The sequence below is a fragment of the Mastomys coucha genome, unplaced genomic scaffold (assembly GCF_008632895.1).
Source record: "Mastomys coucha isolate ucsf_1 unplaced genomic scaffold, UCSF_Mcou_1 pScaffold7, whole genome shotgun sequence".
Lineage (NCBI taxonomy): Eukaryota > Metazoa > Chordata > Mammalia > Rodentia > Muridae > Mastomys > Mastomys coucha.
The window spans coordinates 54,359,223-54,374,326 of record NW_022196913.1 but is presented as its reverse complement, the minus strand read 5'-3'; the positions used below and the strand labels follow the sequence as shown (position 1 = coordinate 54,374,326).

Sequence of the window (15,104 nt, the reverse complement as noted above, 5' to 3'; positions counted from 1 at the left end):
AAATTCTTCAAAAGCCTGCAGCAACAGGAAGGATAACTTAAGAACTTCTCAACTATGACTGAAACAAATGGCAGCCACAGAGATTTTTGGGCTGTACATTAAAATTCAGGGATATAAATTCAGAGCTTAGCTGTGAGGAGCCTTAGGCTTTACTGTACATCTTTAGATGAACCCAGCCCTATTTTGCCTCTGTTTTTTTGTTATTTTGTTTTTTGGGGTGTTTCTTCCCAAGCTAGGTACAATTCCTGTGAGCACAGCACCACCTTCCTCAAAGAAGGCTGTGTGCATTCTCCAAGGAAAAACTGAGGGTGGGGACAACCTTTCTCTTTGTCACCAACTATCCTCCGCAGATCCTTTCACAGGCAGAAAGGACAGCAGCAGAGGCACCCTGGAAGGTCCTGCTGCCTTCCCCTACCTCCTTTGCTCTTGCTTCACGACCATCAACTTGGAGCCTCCTGTAACCCGGGCCCTACTATTTAGCCCTGAGACCAGACCTTAGCAAGCATGCAGCCTTGCTGGGCGGAACCCATTCTTCCTGTTCAGAATCCTCTGCAAAAACAAGTCAAGATTTCCCAGTCTGTCATCTCTCTTCAAATTAGTCACCAAATTTGCAGCTTCCACAAAATAGGTTTGAGGAAGCACAGTGCCAAATAGCAAAGCTTTCCAAACACAAAGTTCTAAACATTTCTTATTTTAAAATTAAATAAGCCTGAAACACTTATAAATAAAATTGGTGTGTTACTTACCTTTCCCAACTACATCCTTGACCACGGCAGCTAGGTAGACAGTAGTAATAAATAGTACCCTTGGGAGTAGCTCTCACCTAGCACAGCAATTAGTCCACTGAAGGGCTCCTCACAGCTAAGCTCTGGGTCTTTCTTGAAGGATAACGAGTTTAAAACTAAACAGTCAACTGCCTTCCCCAGTTATACCCTATATTCCTTAGCATGCTGGGCCAGAAAGTGCTGTGTCTGCCAGAAAACCTGACTAAAACCCACAAAGCTCAAAAACACTAAAAAAAAATAGGTGGTTACCCTGACCAAGGAACACAGGTCAGATGTGGAAGGTCTGGCACCCCTGAATATCAACGCTGAAGATGCGACCTACAAGACGTTCAAACTCAGCCTGAATTACTAAAAGCTAGGGGAGGGGATGTGACATACATGCTGGCCATTCAGAAAAGGAACAAGAATAACAGACATGCTGTTTGGAAGATTTAAAAATGACAGTGGTGCTGGGCAGTGGTGGCGCACGCCTTTGATCCCAGCACTTAGGGAGGCAGAGGCAGGCAGATTTCTGAGTTCGAGAACAGCCTGGTCTACAGAGTAAGTTCCAGGACAGCCATGGCTACACAGAGAAACCCTGTCTCGAAAAAACCAAAAAACAAAAATCAAAACAAAAAAAATAACAGTGGAACTTGTGAAAGTTAGTACATCTTGAAACCTATAAAAGGCTCAGTACAACGCAGATGAAACCTGTGCTGCTTCTGAAAAGAATTTGCCACATTATCTACACTGTTTCTAAGTTATTAGAATATTTTCTTATAAAACAATAATAAACATTTGAACTTGATAGAAACATTAATATATATAATAATAATCATCTTAAAATGGAAAAGTTTGTTTTCATAAATAGCCTTTAATTAAATCACAGATTTCTAGAAAACGAGTTAATTTTAAAAAAGTTATGAATCTTTACAAAAACTAAATAAATAAATAAAATAAGTATACCAAAGATAGAGCAGCCTGTCAGGCAGGGTTTCTAAGTAAGGGAGCTTACTAGCCATTGCTGTACCATAAACCATCAGACCAAGAGAAGTGCCAGGGCCTCACCTGGTGCTCTGTAGACAAGGGGAAAGTGAGATCATGATGGAACAGTCCTTGGCAGTCATGGCTACTCGATACTGCTGCACCTGTGGAGGAGAGAGGGCAGTTCCAAGTCACACAGCCTCCCAACTCAATAGAGCAACTGTTTCCTGCAGAACCTGAGGGGGAAAGTTAGGCAAATGCCTGACATATGGTGGAAAATACTACCTGTGACAACACACATGCCAGGCCACCTCATCCTTCCCCCTCATTGCAAGCATGTGGACCCCAATAGGATCCCTGAGCCTTGTGACTTGCCATCAATAAGTTAACCACAGGCTGTTTTGGGGGGTTGGGGGAACAGAAAGTTGCTCGGCTTCTTAATATGTTGACCACACTGTATTCAGCAGTTACTACTTTGTACCTTCTAAAAGATACATGCAGAATATTGGGGGAATGGTGATTACAGCAATAGTGAGCACATTCTAGGGCTGGGTATATATTAACTCTGCATCCTCAGCAGGCACTATATAAAAAGAAAACTAAAGACAGAACTGGCAGGTGATAGCAGGGCTGGATCCAAGCACAGGCGCCATGCATTGGAACCTGCACAGTGCCTGCCAGAAACCCCTGTACCCAATACTACACATGTGTGACAGGCACACAGTGAGAGACCAAAAAGAGTATCCACAATGGTCACCTCTATGGCACAATTTGGGGAATTTTTTTTTGTTAATCCCTTTTGTTCTTTGGACCTTGGTATATCTTTTTGAGGATTTTAAACAGCTCCTACTTTTCTAAAATTAACTAGTTACACAAAAGGAAATGCCTTATACATCATCACTGGTGCAGTGATCTGATAGCAGACAGTATTCTCTTCTGTGCCTTTGAACCATTCCTTTTGATTTCACTGAAGTGAAGCCTGAGGTTTTCCCAGGCTTCAGTTCCCTGTAGGCAAGGAAGAAGGAGCAGGAGCTCACACAGCAGGCCTGCTGGCTGCTCTGGGCCTAACCAGCACCAGGATGAGGAGACAGCCAGCTCCCATCTGCACACCCTCCAGTTAGCAGTGAAGTTCGTTATTTCAGGATACATACCCAGAAGCCAAGTCAAAAAGAAAGAGCCAAATATAAAATGCCCTTAAAGCAATGCCAATCTAACCAAAGTACAACAAAGAAGCCACACAAAGACAGTTTTAAAACCTAAACAATGATCAAGGATTTTATGTGATGCAGTCCTAATCCAAAGATACAAAACCAAAGAGTGATTATCACTTAGAGTACTGTTCCAGTGAGTTATTGAGCCAATTCAGTGGCAACAGCCAACTAGAAAAAGTGGATGGAATAGTCAAAAACTTCTGAGTGAAGGCATTGCTAATAACACAGAGACTACAGGGATTTGGGCATGTTTTCCAAAGGAAGGTCAACCTTCAATGCTGGTAGCGCAGAAACCACAGGAACCCTCTCTAACCCTGAGCCTAAGCTGGCAGACCTTACCAGTAACTGCTGCTCAAAAGGATCAATCCCAAAGCTAGGTCAAAATGACACCAGCCTGCCAGTCCTCTTGGCAGAGACAAGCCTAAAATTCTGTACACAGCAAATGATCTCTAAAATAATTGTACAAATACAATTTCTGACACACAAGTAAAACTATGCAGGCACAAGACAAGAGGATGACATGAGTAACAGCCAACAAAAAAAGCCCAGAAGGGCTGTGAGAACCTCTAGTTCCTTCATTGCTGCTGAGAATGCAAACTGCTCTAAAAAATGAAGACTTTTGTACAAGAGTTAAAACTGAAAAAAATAACCCCACAATAGTACACATGGATGCACACAAAGGGACTCCAGCTGTTGAGGTACCAAACACACATGCTGCTCCTCTCAAACAATCAGAACAAAAAGAACTTCTGAGGAGAACTGGAAACCATAAAAATCAGCCATTTAAGACTTTTAGAAAAACAAAAACAACATTAAGCATTCATCAGATTAACTGAAGAGATGTGCCACCGAATAGAGGGGGAAAACCACAAGGGCAGTGAAGCTGAGCAGCAGCCTGAGTAAGCCAGGAGGCAGTGACAGGGGTATAAAGCAACCTTCACTGTGCCCACTGCAACAGCGATCCCCACGTTTGTTTCGAGTTTAACACTGATTACCCACAAAGCTATGAACTGAACAAGGGGAAGGCTCAAGTCAAAGAAAAGAAGAAATGCAAGGGGGAAGAGAGGCCTTTTCCCTCAACTGAAGACATCAAGCCCTACAGATCCCAAAGTGTCTCCAGAAAATAGTTAACATATCATTAAACAAAGCTAACCTGCAAGAACAGATAAGTAAAGATGTTTTGGAATGTGGTGACTACCTTTAATCCCAGAACAAGGGAGGCTGAGGCAAGAGGACCAGCCTGGGAAACATGAGGCCCTGTCTCAAATTTATGTCTAAGTGACAGAAATAATGTCATACATACGTGTGTGTGTGTGTGTGTGTGTGTGTGTGTGTGTGCGTGTGTGTGTGTGTGTGTGTGTGTGTGTGTGTGCGCGTGCGCACGCGTGTCCATGTGTGCAAGAGCTCTCAAAGCCCAAAAGAAGGCAGTGAATCCACAGAAGCTGGAATTAGAGGTGAACATCTATCTACCCTGAAGTAAATGCTGGGAAATGAACCTAAGGTCTTCTCCAAGGGAAAGCAAGGGCTCTATACCAATGATCCATCTGTCTAACTCTGGATTTATCAATATTTTATTAATCTATCTTCCCTACCACCCGGAGTAACTGTTTTTTAAAAACAATTAGAGGGCCTGAAAAGATTACTCAGTGGTTAAGAACATTTGCTACTCTTCCAAAGGATCCAGGTTTGGTTCTCAGCACCCATATCAGGTAGCTTACATCCACCTCTAACTCTAGTTCCAAGGGGGCTGACATACTTTGGTCTCTGGGCTCCTGCACACACACACAGTGTATAGACTCATGAAATAAACTAATATTTTAAAAACCATTTTTATATCTATATAAAAGAATATGAAAAGAAGAAAAAGACATGGTATAAATATTAAGCACAAGAATCTAAAGAAGTTTTACAAGAATTCTAAAGAAGTTTTAAAGAAAAAGGAAATGTAAAGGTAAGTATATCCAGAGTGAGTTCCAGGACAGCCAGGGCTACACAGAGAAATCCTGCCTCGAAAAACCAAAAAACTAAAAAAAAAAAAAAAAAAAAAAAAAAAAAAAAAAAACAACAACAACAACAACAAAAAATGGTTAATAAAAAAGAAGTATATCCAAAGATAAAAAGCAACCTGGAAAGTATTTACTTCTAATGCCAAGGCACCTAAAAATAATGCCTCATAGTAGAGTAGGAAATCCTAACTCTACCCACTCGAAATTACTGCAAAGCACTAAAAGCCAGAATGCATAGCAAAGGCTCAGCTCAAATGCCACTAAAGAAAAGGCTGCCAAACACGAGAACATGCACAGAATGCCTCCATATGTAAAGTCCAAAAGCATCCCACGGGGACACAGGTCAGGACAGCAGCTTAGCCAGACTGCAGCGGGACTACACACTACATCTCAGCCAGAGCTGATGAACAACCCCAGGAGGGCTCTGGCTGGCTTTGGCTCATTGGGTTAGACACTGTTTATGAACACTCTCCTGTATGTGCTACGTTTTCATACTACAAATGGCTAATGAAATGAAAGCTCAAAAAGTAAAATGAAAATACTTAAATACTAGTAATACCTAATCGTTGTGATCATATGGCACTGAAACCTACCAAACAAACTCAGCGACTCATTTACACACTCATTTACAAAGGTGCTTATGTTCAGGAGATGAGAGTAAAACAATGTCAACATCAACATTTGTCTTCACTTTTTAAAAAAATTAATTGAAATAGAATGACAGCATTTTTCCCTTCCTTTTACTCCCTCAAACCTCTCTCAAGCCACCTATACTCATGGTGATAGCCTCTTTTTCTTTGATTATGTGTCTTAGTTAGGGTTTTACTGCTGTGAACAGACACCATGGCTAAGGCAGTTCTTATAAGGACAACATTTAGTTGGGTCTTAGAGGTTCAGTCCATTATCCTCAAGGTGGGAGCATGGCATCATCCAGGCAGGCATGGTGCAGGAGGAGCTGAGAGTTCTACATCTTCATCTGAAGGCTGCTAGGAGAAGACTGGCCTCCAGGCAGCTAAGACAGGATCTTAAAGCGCATGCCCACAATGACACACTTCCCCCAAAAAGGCCCCAACTACTTAAACAAGGCCACACCTCTTAACAGTGCCAATCCCTGGGCCAAGCATATGCAAACCACATTATTGTTAAATACATTTATATGTAAGTATGTATGAATGAACATAAGGATATATGCACAAATACGTACACACACATACACACACACACAAACACACACACACAACCTGCTGAGTCCAGTTGTCTGTGACTATGTGATTTCAGGGCTCACCACTTTGCACTGGATAACCAATGCCGGGCTAACTCTCCCTCTCCCAGCAGCCATTAGTTGCCTATAGTTCAGCAAGGGGACACTGCAAACTTTCCCCTTTCCACCTTCACATGTCTTATTTATATTGCCCTTGCTGTGGTTTTGTTTTTATGAGGCTTCACATAGTCTAGCTCTTAAGATCTTTCTGCCAACTTCCCAGGGACAGTGAGGTCTCAGACACAAAAAAAAATCTACTTTGCCTCTTTGCTAGTCAAGCATAATTCTGTACTGTATTCTAAATCTTATCCTTACATCCACTGATAACTGTAGCTACCCCTCATCAAAGACGCCTCTCTTATAGCAGATAGAGACCCACAGACACTAAACAACTAGACATAAAACAGAGATGAACTGCTCCTGGGGAACCAGCTCAGCCTCTGTGCATAGATCCATACTGCACAGCTCCTGCACCTCTGCCCCACCTCTGCCTCCACACTCACTCCCTTTTCATCACTCTTCACAGTAATAAATTAAAACCACCTCCCAGGAGCAACGGCAGCCACAGTGGAGAGGCTGCAGGCAGGTGGGGGACTTCCAAGGGTTCTCCTCTAAAATGTCCACACCCTGTTGACACTGACTTTAATAGCTCTTCCCTTACACATAGCAAGACAATGCCAAATTCAACCTCTTCATACCAAATCAACCTCTTCATACCAATTACCCACTTCATCCCTGAAAAAGAAAAGGAGGCAAAGTTTACGGTGCACACCTGTGCTCTCAGCTACACAGGAGATGGAAGCAGGAAGAATCCAAGCTTGAAGCTAGCCTATCTCAAAAAGCAAAACAACAACAAAAAACCCTTACAATAGCATTGATTATTACAGTACAAAGTAGAGACAACTCAACTGTCCACTTGGAATGCTGAGCCATTTGAGAGAATGAGGTAATGAAATCTGACACAAAGGCTCACACACTGACTGTCCCATTTATAGGCAACACTTATAGAAAGGCTGAAGTTACCTGGGACTCCAAGACAGAGATAATGACAGCTAAGGAGGCTAAGAAGTTTTTAAGTGATGTGGTTGTGAGTGACTAGAAGACATGGCGTAAAATTGTTGCTAAAGAAAAGGAAAAAGGGGACTGATCTGAGTGATGAGAAAGTCAGGCAATGATAATGGTTCAATACATGAATAAATCTAGATACATATGTCAAAAACAATACTCAAAACTGGGACCTTGAAAACTGTCTTAGCTATAGCTACATGGTAGAAGGCTTGACTAACGTGCTGCCCACTACCCCCAAATCTAAGAATATCAAACAGTAAGTGCACACATATACTGGGAAAAACAACTGTAAATACCCCACATCATGTGCCAGCTGGGGCCATAAACAAGTGAGTAACTTTACACTTTAATATGCATGGGTGAATTGGACACACCACCAGTGGAAAAAACACAAACATAACTTCCAAGCCAGTGGAGCAAACATGCTACTGAGTAAGGGAACACACAAGTCAGCACAGTGATGGGGACCGTCACTGAGCCCAAATTAAATGTTGTCCATTATAAGAGTTGCCTTGGTCCAGGTGTCTTTTCACAGCAATGAAACCCTACCTACGATAAATACTAAGGCTGCCAGCAGATAAGAGGGCCCACCTAACCTGAAATATTAGCTGCTGGCCTTTCTAGAAAGCCCACTGACTCAACCTCCAGGTACTGCTCAATGAAGTTAAAGGTGGTCATGGTCTCCCAAGATGACAGTATCTGTAAGAGGCACCCAGTTTAGCTAAATAAACAAGAGCAGATGAGCTTTCACACTGGGTTCCTCTCAACTCACTCCTCCTGAATTTCAGCTTTATGAAGCACTGTCTCCAGTTTCAACTATATGAACATATATCTATCCTAAAAGGGAAATGGAGCAGTTGGATGTGGTACATTCAGGAGGCTCAATCCAAAGAGATGACAACCTAGATCTACCCTGGGCTATAGAGTGAGACCCTGCCTCAAAAAGAGAAAAAGAACAGGTAGTGGTGGCACATGCCTTTAATCCCAGCACTTGGGAGGCAGAGGCAGATGGATCTCTGTCAGTTCAAGGCCAGCCTGGTCTAGTGAGTGAGTTTCAGGACAGCCAGAGTGAGTCTACAGAATAAGTTCCAGGACAGCCAGAGAAACCCTATCTGGAAAACCAAAAGGAGAGGGAGAGAGGGAGGGGGAGAGGGAGGAAAAGAGAGAGAGAGAGAGATAGGAGAGAAGGAAGGCTGGTTGATGGCTCAGTGGGTAAAAGCACTTGCTGCTAAACCTGACAACCCAAGTTCAATTCCCAGAACCTAGAGGAAAAAGAGACAGCACTCAAGTTGACCTCTGACCTCTACATTCTTACTGAGCCATATAACCAATCACAATCACCAAATACATTTTTAAAACATTACTTTAGGGCCGGCGAGATGGCTCAGTGGGTAAGAGCACCGACTGCTCTCCCGAAGGTCCTGAGTTTGGATCCCAGCAACCACATGGTGGCTCACAACCACCCGTAATGAGATCGGATGCCCTCTTCTGGTGCGTCTGAAGACAGCTGCAGTAAATTACTAAATTAAGCTGGAGCGAGCGGGCCAGCAAAAGTCCTGAGTTCAACAGCAGCCACACACATGATGGCTCATGGCCATCTGTACAACTACAGTGTACTCATACACATAAAATAAAAAGAAAATAATAAATCCTTAAAAAAATTACTTTATAAAGAGAAAGAATGGCCAGGCTGTGGTGGCCCACACCTTTAATCCCAGCACTCAGGAGGCAGATGGATCTCTGTCAGTTCAAGGACAGCCTGGTCTAGTGAGTGAGTTTCAGGACAGTCAGGGCGACACAGAGAAACCCTGTCTTGAAAAACCAGGAATAGAGAGAAGGAGAAAGGAAGGGAGAGGGGGAGAGAGAGAGGAAGAGAGAGAGAGAGAGAGAGAGAGAGAGAGAGAGAGAGAGAGAGAGAGAGAGAGAGAGAGAGAAAGAAAGAGGGGGCGAAGACTGAGACTGAGACTGAATGAGCCTAAGCTCCACGTTCTAACACTTTCTCAGGCTTTGTGCCCAATTTCCAGCAACATCTCAAAACTACACAGTAGCATCATAATGGGAAATGAGCATGACTCTGACATGACCTGTTAGATCCTCCATATCCACAGACATGTTTGTGATTTACCATTACCATTGGAGACTGTGAACTTCCACAAGTATCTCCCCTTCTCAAACCCTAGGAACCAGCAATCTACATCATTTTCAGAGAGTGCTGCACACACAGTCATCACTGTGGACCCTTTGGGAACTGTTCTGTTGGTCAGAAGTGCTTCCTTGATCTATCTATGCAACAAATGCAGTGGAGTTGCAAGTGTGATTTCTAATCTAGTACAGCCACATGCTGACAACACGGGGGTTGCAATAGTTCTTACCTTAGCAGTAGAGCACTGTGAATGTCTTTGTACAGTTCTAGGGTGAGCATAGGTCCTCATTTCTCTTGGTACATCTGACATGAAAACCTGACTACCAGCAGCCCATCTCAGAGCCAGTTCCAAGGCACCAGTACTTTTTTTTTTCTTTAATGTTCCCAGTGGAATTCTTTCAGCCAAGGAAGACAGTCAACAGGATCCAAAAGATGGAGCCCAGGGCCACCAAGCACTGGGGCCTGCCTCTGGCCTATTAGGGCCGAGAGAAATTCCACATGGACCCTGCATTATGGTCACCGGCCCACCCCACCTAAGAAACAGTGCAGCCTCTTTGCTTTAAATCTAAGTTCTGGGCTGTCACTGCTGTGAAGGGGAGAGTAGGAAAACTCTCAGGAAGGCATGTGGGGCTTCTCAATGGGTCTACTCACCTTTGTTAATGCAAAGGCCACTGTCCCATCATCCTCAGTGGACAGATCAAGCAGTTTCTGGTAAAATACTTCATCATAAGGCCCATCTATCTGTAGTGTTTTCCTGAAGGAAAGGCACCAGGACCAAATGAAAAGGTGACAAAGCTCTAAGGACACAACACAGCCCAACAACCACACTGTTGGAAAAGCACCTAAAACATCTACTGCTTTCTCTCAGTAAGCCTGATTCTGCAACATCAAGATCTTCCACAAAACCCAGGGCTCCAGGAGGCCAAGGCTCAGTCTGAGCTGTTCACCATACTCTAAAGAAAAAGCCAATGATGTACAAAAAGAATCCTGCTCATGAGACACTATGGGTGTGGGCATGGGGACCCACAGTGCAGTCCTGGGGCCTTAGGCTTGGCAGATTGCCAAGGAGCTACACCAAGCCAGTGTTCCAGGAGCAGCCTGTGGGACAACATTGCCCTCTACAGGCCAGGTCCTGACATAGGATTTCAGAATGGTTGCCTTCATAAGCACTTTATTTCTAGTGTCTTAGTGACCATGAATCTCAGAGACCCTGGCACACCCAAACAAGGAACTTCCCAGACAGAGTTGGTTGTAGGCACCTCCCAGAACCAGGTTCTAAGAGCTCTGTTTTGTTCTGGAGTTCAGGCAACCTTGATCCCAGCCTAGCCTCATAGCTTCCTCTGGTGCCAGCCTCACCTCTCCTCAGGAAACTCCTCCAGGTATTGCTCAACCCGGTTGTACAGAGGGTAGAGGCCTTCGATGTCCAGCTGGTCCAACATCTGCACCTGGAGGGTTTTGTACAGAAGACAGCCCTTCGGTAACCCCGAGTGCTCTGGGGTGTTTTTTCCTACCAAGAACATCAGGGGAGAACGAAAGCAGGTTTATTATCAACACCTGAAGACCATAGAGGGAGACCCATGGAGGGAGACCCATGGAGGGAGACCCAGGAGGGAGACCCAGACTGGCGCAGACAGCAGAGCTCCTTCTGGGCAGCACAGACAAGGCCTATAGGCTCCAGCCTAGCACTGAGGCAGATCTGCACACCTCACAGAGGTACAAGGCTGACTGACCTCAGACCACCATAAGGACCCAGTGGCTCTACACACAGAAAAGGTAGAGACAGTGCCTCTCCCTTTGGCCCTGTGCTGTCCAAACATCAACTTAGAATATCCTTTAACTCAATTGCATGCCCTAGCAGTCATTTTATATTTAAAATTAAAGATAATCCTACATGAGATAAAGCCCAGAACTACAAAAAAATCATTCAGGCCGGGCAGTGGTAGCACACACCTTTAATCCTAGCACTTGGGAGGCAGAGGCAGGCGGATTTCTGAGTTCGAGGCCAGCCTGGTCTACGCAGTGAGCTCCACGATAGCCAGGGCTATACAATACAGAGAAGCCCTGTCTCAAAAAACCAGAAAAAAAAAAATCATTCAGACATCCTCAAACCCTCAAGACCAACTGGGGTTTCCAGAGTCAAAAACTATTAAGTCCATACAGAGAGGGGCAAGATCCTGGCTGCCACAGAACAAGCTAAACATGCAGAGCCATGGATTGTGGTTAAGACTACTGGCAAGGTCCTGTCCTCGCTGGGACAAATGAAGCAAAACTCCATCCTTCGCTCATGCACTCAAAATAATGTGTACATTGCCTTTTCAACTGGGGCCTGACATTCCTGACCATCTCTCAGAATCAACTAAAGGCAAAAAGAGAGGGAACAATGTATACTCAAGCACTCCAGCAAGACACTCTCAGCACATAACAGATGCTCTGTGTCAAGATAGCAAGATACTCATGCAGTGAATGTGTAGGTAGCTAAAAGATGAAAATCTACATGTGCTGATAGACTTATGCTATTCAAGAACCACCAGTGACAAGAAAATATGAGTATGATATCGTTTCAAATATTACTCATTCATGACTTAGGCCTGTTTGCACGTGTCAGGAAGGTCTGTGAGGGAAACCTCGGACATTGGAGAACCTCCTCTTGAGTCCCCAGATACCTAAGTGCCAGCACCCATCTGTATCCTCCCAGACTATGGGTTTAGTTTCAACAAAATTTTTGAAACAATAGGAACTGCTTTCAAAACAAGAACAACCCCCTCCTCCCAAAATTCACTTGTAGTTTTAAAAAAATTTTTTCTTTTTTGGTTTTTTGAAAAAAAAAAATTCAAAAACAGTTGGCATGAGTAGGTAACAAGGAAGGCTAGGCCTGTGGGGTTTTTGAAGGACACAGGGCACTGCCAAACTCAAAGGTCTCTGTAGTCCCCCAGAGTCACACCCTGACCCTGATTCATGAGTCATCAGAACACACTACAGTTGCAGGGCTGATCCCATCTCCCTCCTACTGACCAAGAAGGCAACTGTACCAGAGGCCCTGTAAGCCAGTCCTCACTCCATGGCACTCAGCCTAGCTACAAAGAATTCCTGGTCTCAGTTTTTCTCTTACACAGACTGAGGAGAATCTGTATCCAAAGTCAAGATGATCAAGAGGAAAAAAATATAGTTGAAAGCACTACATCATTATACAATATATTGCTAGAAACCATATAATCCAAGTGTGACCAGCAGCTTACAGACCATCTACGATGCAAAAACAAGTCCTGACCTCTGAGTCAGCTAAGCCTCATTCTGTGTAACTAGACCACATCCCCAAAGGTACCATGAACCCAAGCAGGGACACAAAAGTCACTTTGTAGGTTCCACTCTGGATACCCATGGGAAGGGAGAGTCTCAATGCACCTGTGGAGGGAAGGCCAGGCCCTACCTTGGTGGTGTAGGCTCCTGAAGAAAGGGCTGGCTTCACAGACTCGTGGGCCCTGGAGCCCAAGCCTCAGGGCACCCGCTCGGCCTTTGTCTGAGCTGCTCAACAGCACCCTGGTGATAACATGCACCAGTTCTCGGATCACAGCCCTCGTGCAATGAGGCCCATTGGCCAAGCCGTTGGAAGGGAAGAAGAAGGGCTTCAGGTGATGTGCAAGCTCCTTCAAGTCAGCCACAGGGCTCCGGGCATCACCACAACCATAAATCAGCTCTCCATTCTTTAGGCAGGGAAAAAAAGGAAAAGGAGATGGATCACACAAGCTGACAGAAACAAAAGCAGGGGCAGGGCACAGACTTAGGACCCTGTGATCTCAAACAAGCCTAATCAGAGTTGCTGCACAGTAACTCCTCAGAAGAATCCCACTCTCCATGCTATGTCCTAGGCATGCATCAAAGGAGGAAAAGTCCAAAAACTTCAGGCCAATTCCCTGGACTGACACTCTCAGACAATGATCTCACAGCATGTCTACAAGCAAATGCTGAGCATAAAACCACAGATATCCACCAATCACCATTTACTTGAGGGCCTAAGCAGTGACTAGGAGTTAGGACTAGGCCCCACAGTCCCCAGAGCTGGTGGAAACCTCAGAGCCAGTCCTGGGGTAAGAGAAAGGACTGGATCACTGACATGAAAACCTCCTGTTTTAAGACTGTTGATCTCATAGAGCCCCTCAAAGATTTTCTTACCACACAGCACTTAGACTTATTCCCAGAGCTCAAGCAAGGACACATGCTGCCATTGATGACACTGGGGCTGTGATAAGAACCTGACCCATGCACAACACCAGGAGCATTTCAAGGTTCTTTGAACTACACACTTTCATATTTTAGTCATGTGGTGGGCCCTCTAGAACTACCCTGTGGACCCCTGGACCCCTGCCCTTGGCACCTTCTCCACATGGAGTCTGGTCAGTGTAAACAACAAAATATGAGCAGACACAACATCCGAGCACCCATAAGGATCTTACCAAAGATACTACAAGGTGGCCCCAGAGCTGTGGCACAAGGTGGAAATGCCTCAAAAAATAACAACTTAGGCTGACCCTCTAAGGCTCTGAGGCAATGAGTTAGTGTGAGATGCTAAAGGCTCAGGAGAGCAGTAGTAGCCAAGAGGGCAGTCTCTGTCCTTGAGAGGTATGGGAAGGCTCTCCTCCTCACTGGATCCTGGGATGTCTTTCTAGAGGCTTTCTAGGTGCTTTCTAAGGGACAAATGAAGGCACTGCTCATCATGCTAGGCAAGAGGAAGAAGAGAGTGACCAAAGTGGAACTAAGATGATCACCTGATATCTAGGGTAGAGCCATGGTGCCTGTGGTGAAGCTGGTCTCTCCTCCAGACCCAAAAGTGGCCAAGGGAGTCCTCACAGCAAGGTCTCACCCCAGCATCAAGGGTCTATACTTGAGGGACATTGTAAATGTGAAATCCAGAGACAGTGTTTACACATACAAATTTAGCCATGCAAGGAAGGATCTTATAGAGGATCCTTATGAAGGATCTTACCAGCAGACCCACAGCCTAGGTAAAGTGATGACTCTATAACAAGAGCTCCTAGAACTCAACACCAACTCTCACCACAAATCCAGTATCCAGCATGGGATCACTGAGTACAGCTGGGCAGCTTCTCCAAGTGGGGACTATCAACTTCAGGAATTTCTGCTTTGATGGTTTGCAAAATGTGAGAGAGAAGTGAGTGCACAGCATCGGAACTAGAGAGCCAGAGAGCTGCCAGTACTCACTGTGCGGGACTCACTGTACTGCTACCCTACTGTTTTAAAAAGCCATCAGAGGGCAGCAAGATGACTCAGTGGATGAGGGTGCCTGCCACCAAGCTTGATGACTTTAGTTTAAAGCCAAGGACACACATGATGGAAAGACAGAACCAACCCCTGCAAGTTGTCCTCTGACCCACAAACATGCACGCATGCACACTCGCACACACATACACACAATAAAAGAGATGAAGTTTTTTTTTTATTTTTTATCTTAAAAAAGCCATTGCAGATCACGTCCCTTAACCTGCCTCTTAGGGAAGTACTACCTGATCTCTGGATTCTTCCATGCAGATTACACAAAAACTGCAGACCAGATACCTCAAATGTGACTTGACAGGTTCAGAAATGGGCTCAAAGTTGAAGAGATTTATCTCCAGGATTCAAATGTCAGATTCCTAATCTCTTAAAGAGTAA

General features: G+C 44.6%; 1 protein-coding gene across 2 annotated transcripts in view; it reads right to left on the bottom strand.

Moving 5' to 3' along the window:
- Ippk (inositol-pentakisphosphate 2-kinase) overlaps positions 1–15,104 on the bottom strand; it is a 58,413-nt gene that overhangs the window by 20,025 nt on the left and 23,284 nt on the right. For both annotated transcript variants that reach the window (XM_031358263.1, XM_031358264.1), the window contains exons 9-12: positions 12,865–13,138; positions 10,794–10,944; positions 10,089–10,191; positions 1,833–1,912 (exon numbers count right to left, since the gene is read on the bottom strand). In XM_031358263.1, coding sequence (XP_031214123.1) covers positions 1,833–1,912; positions 10,089–10,191; positions 10,794–10,944; positions 12,865–13,138 — 608 coding nt within the window. The remainder of the gene's footprint in view (positions 1–1,832; positions 1,913–10,088; positions 10,192–10,793; positions 10,945–12,864; positions 13,139–15,104) is intronic.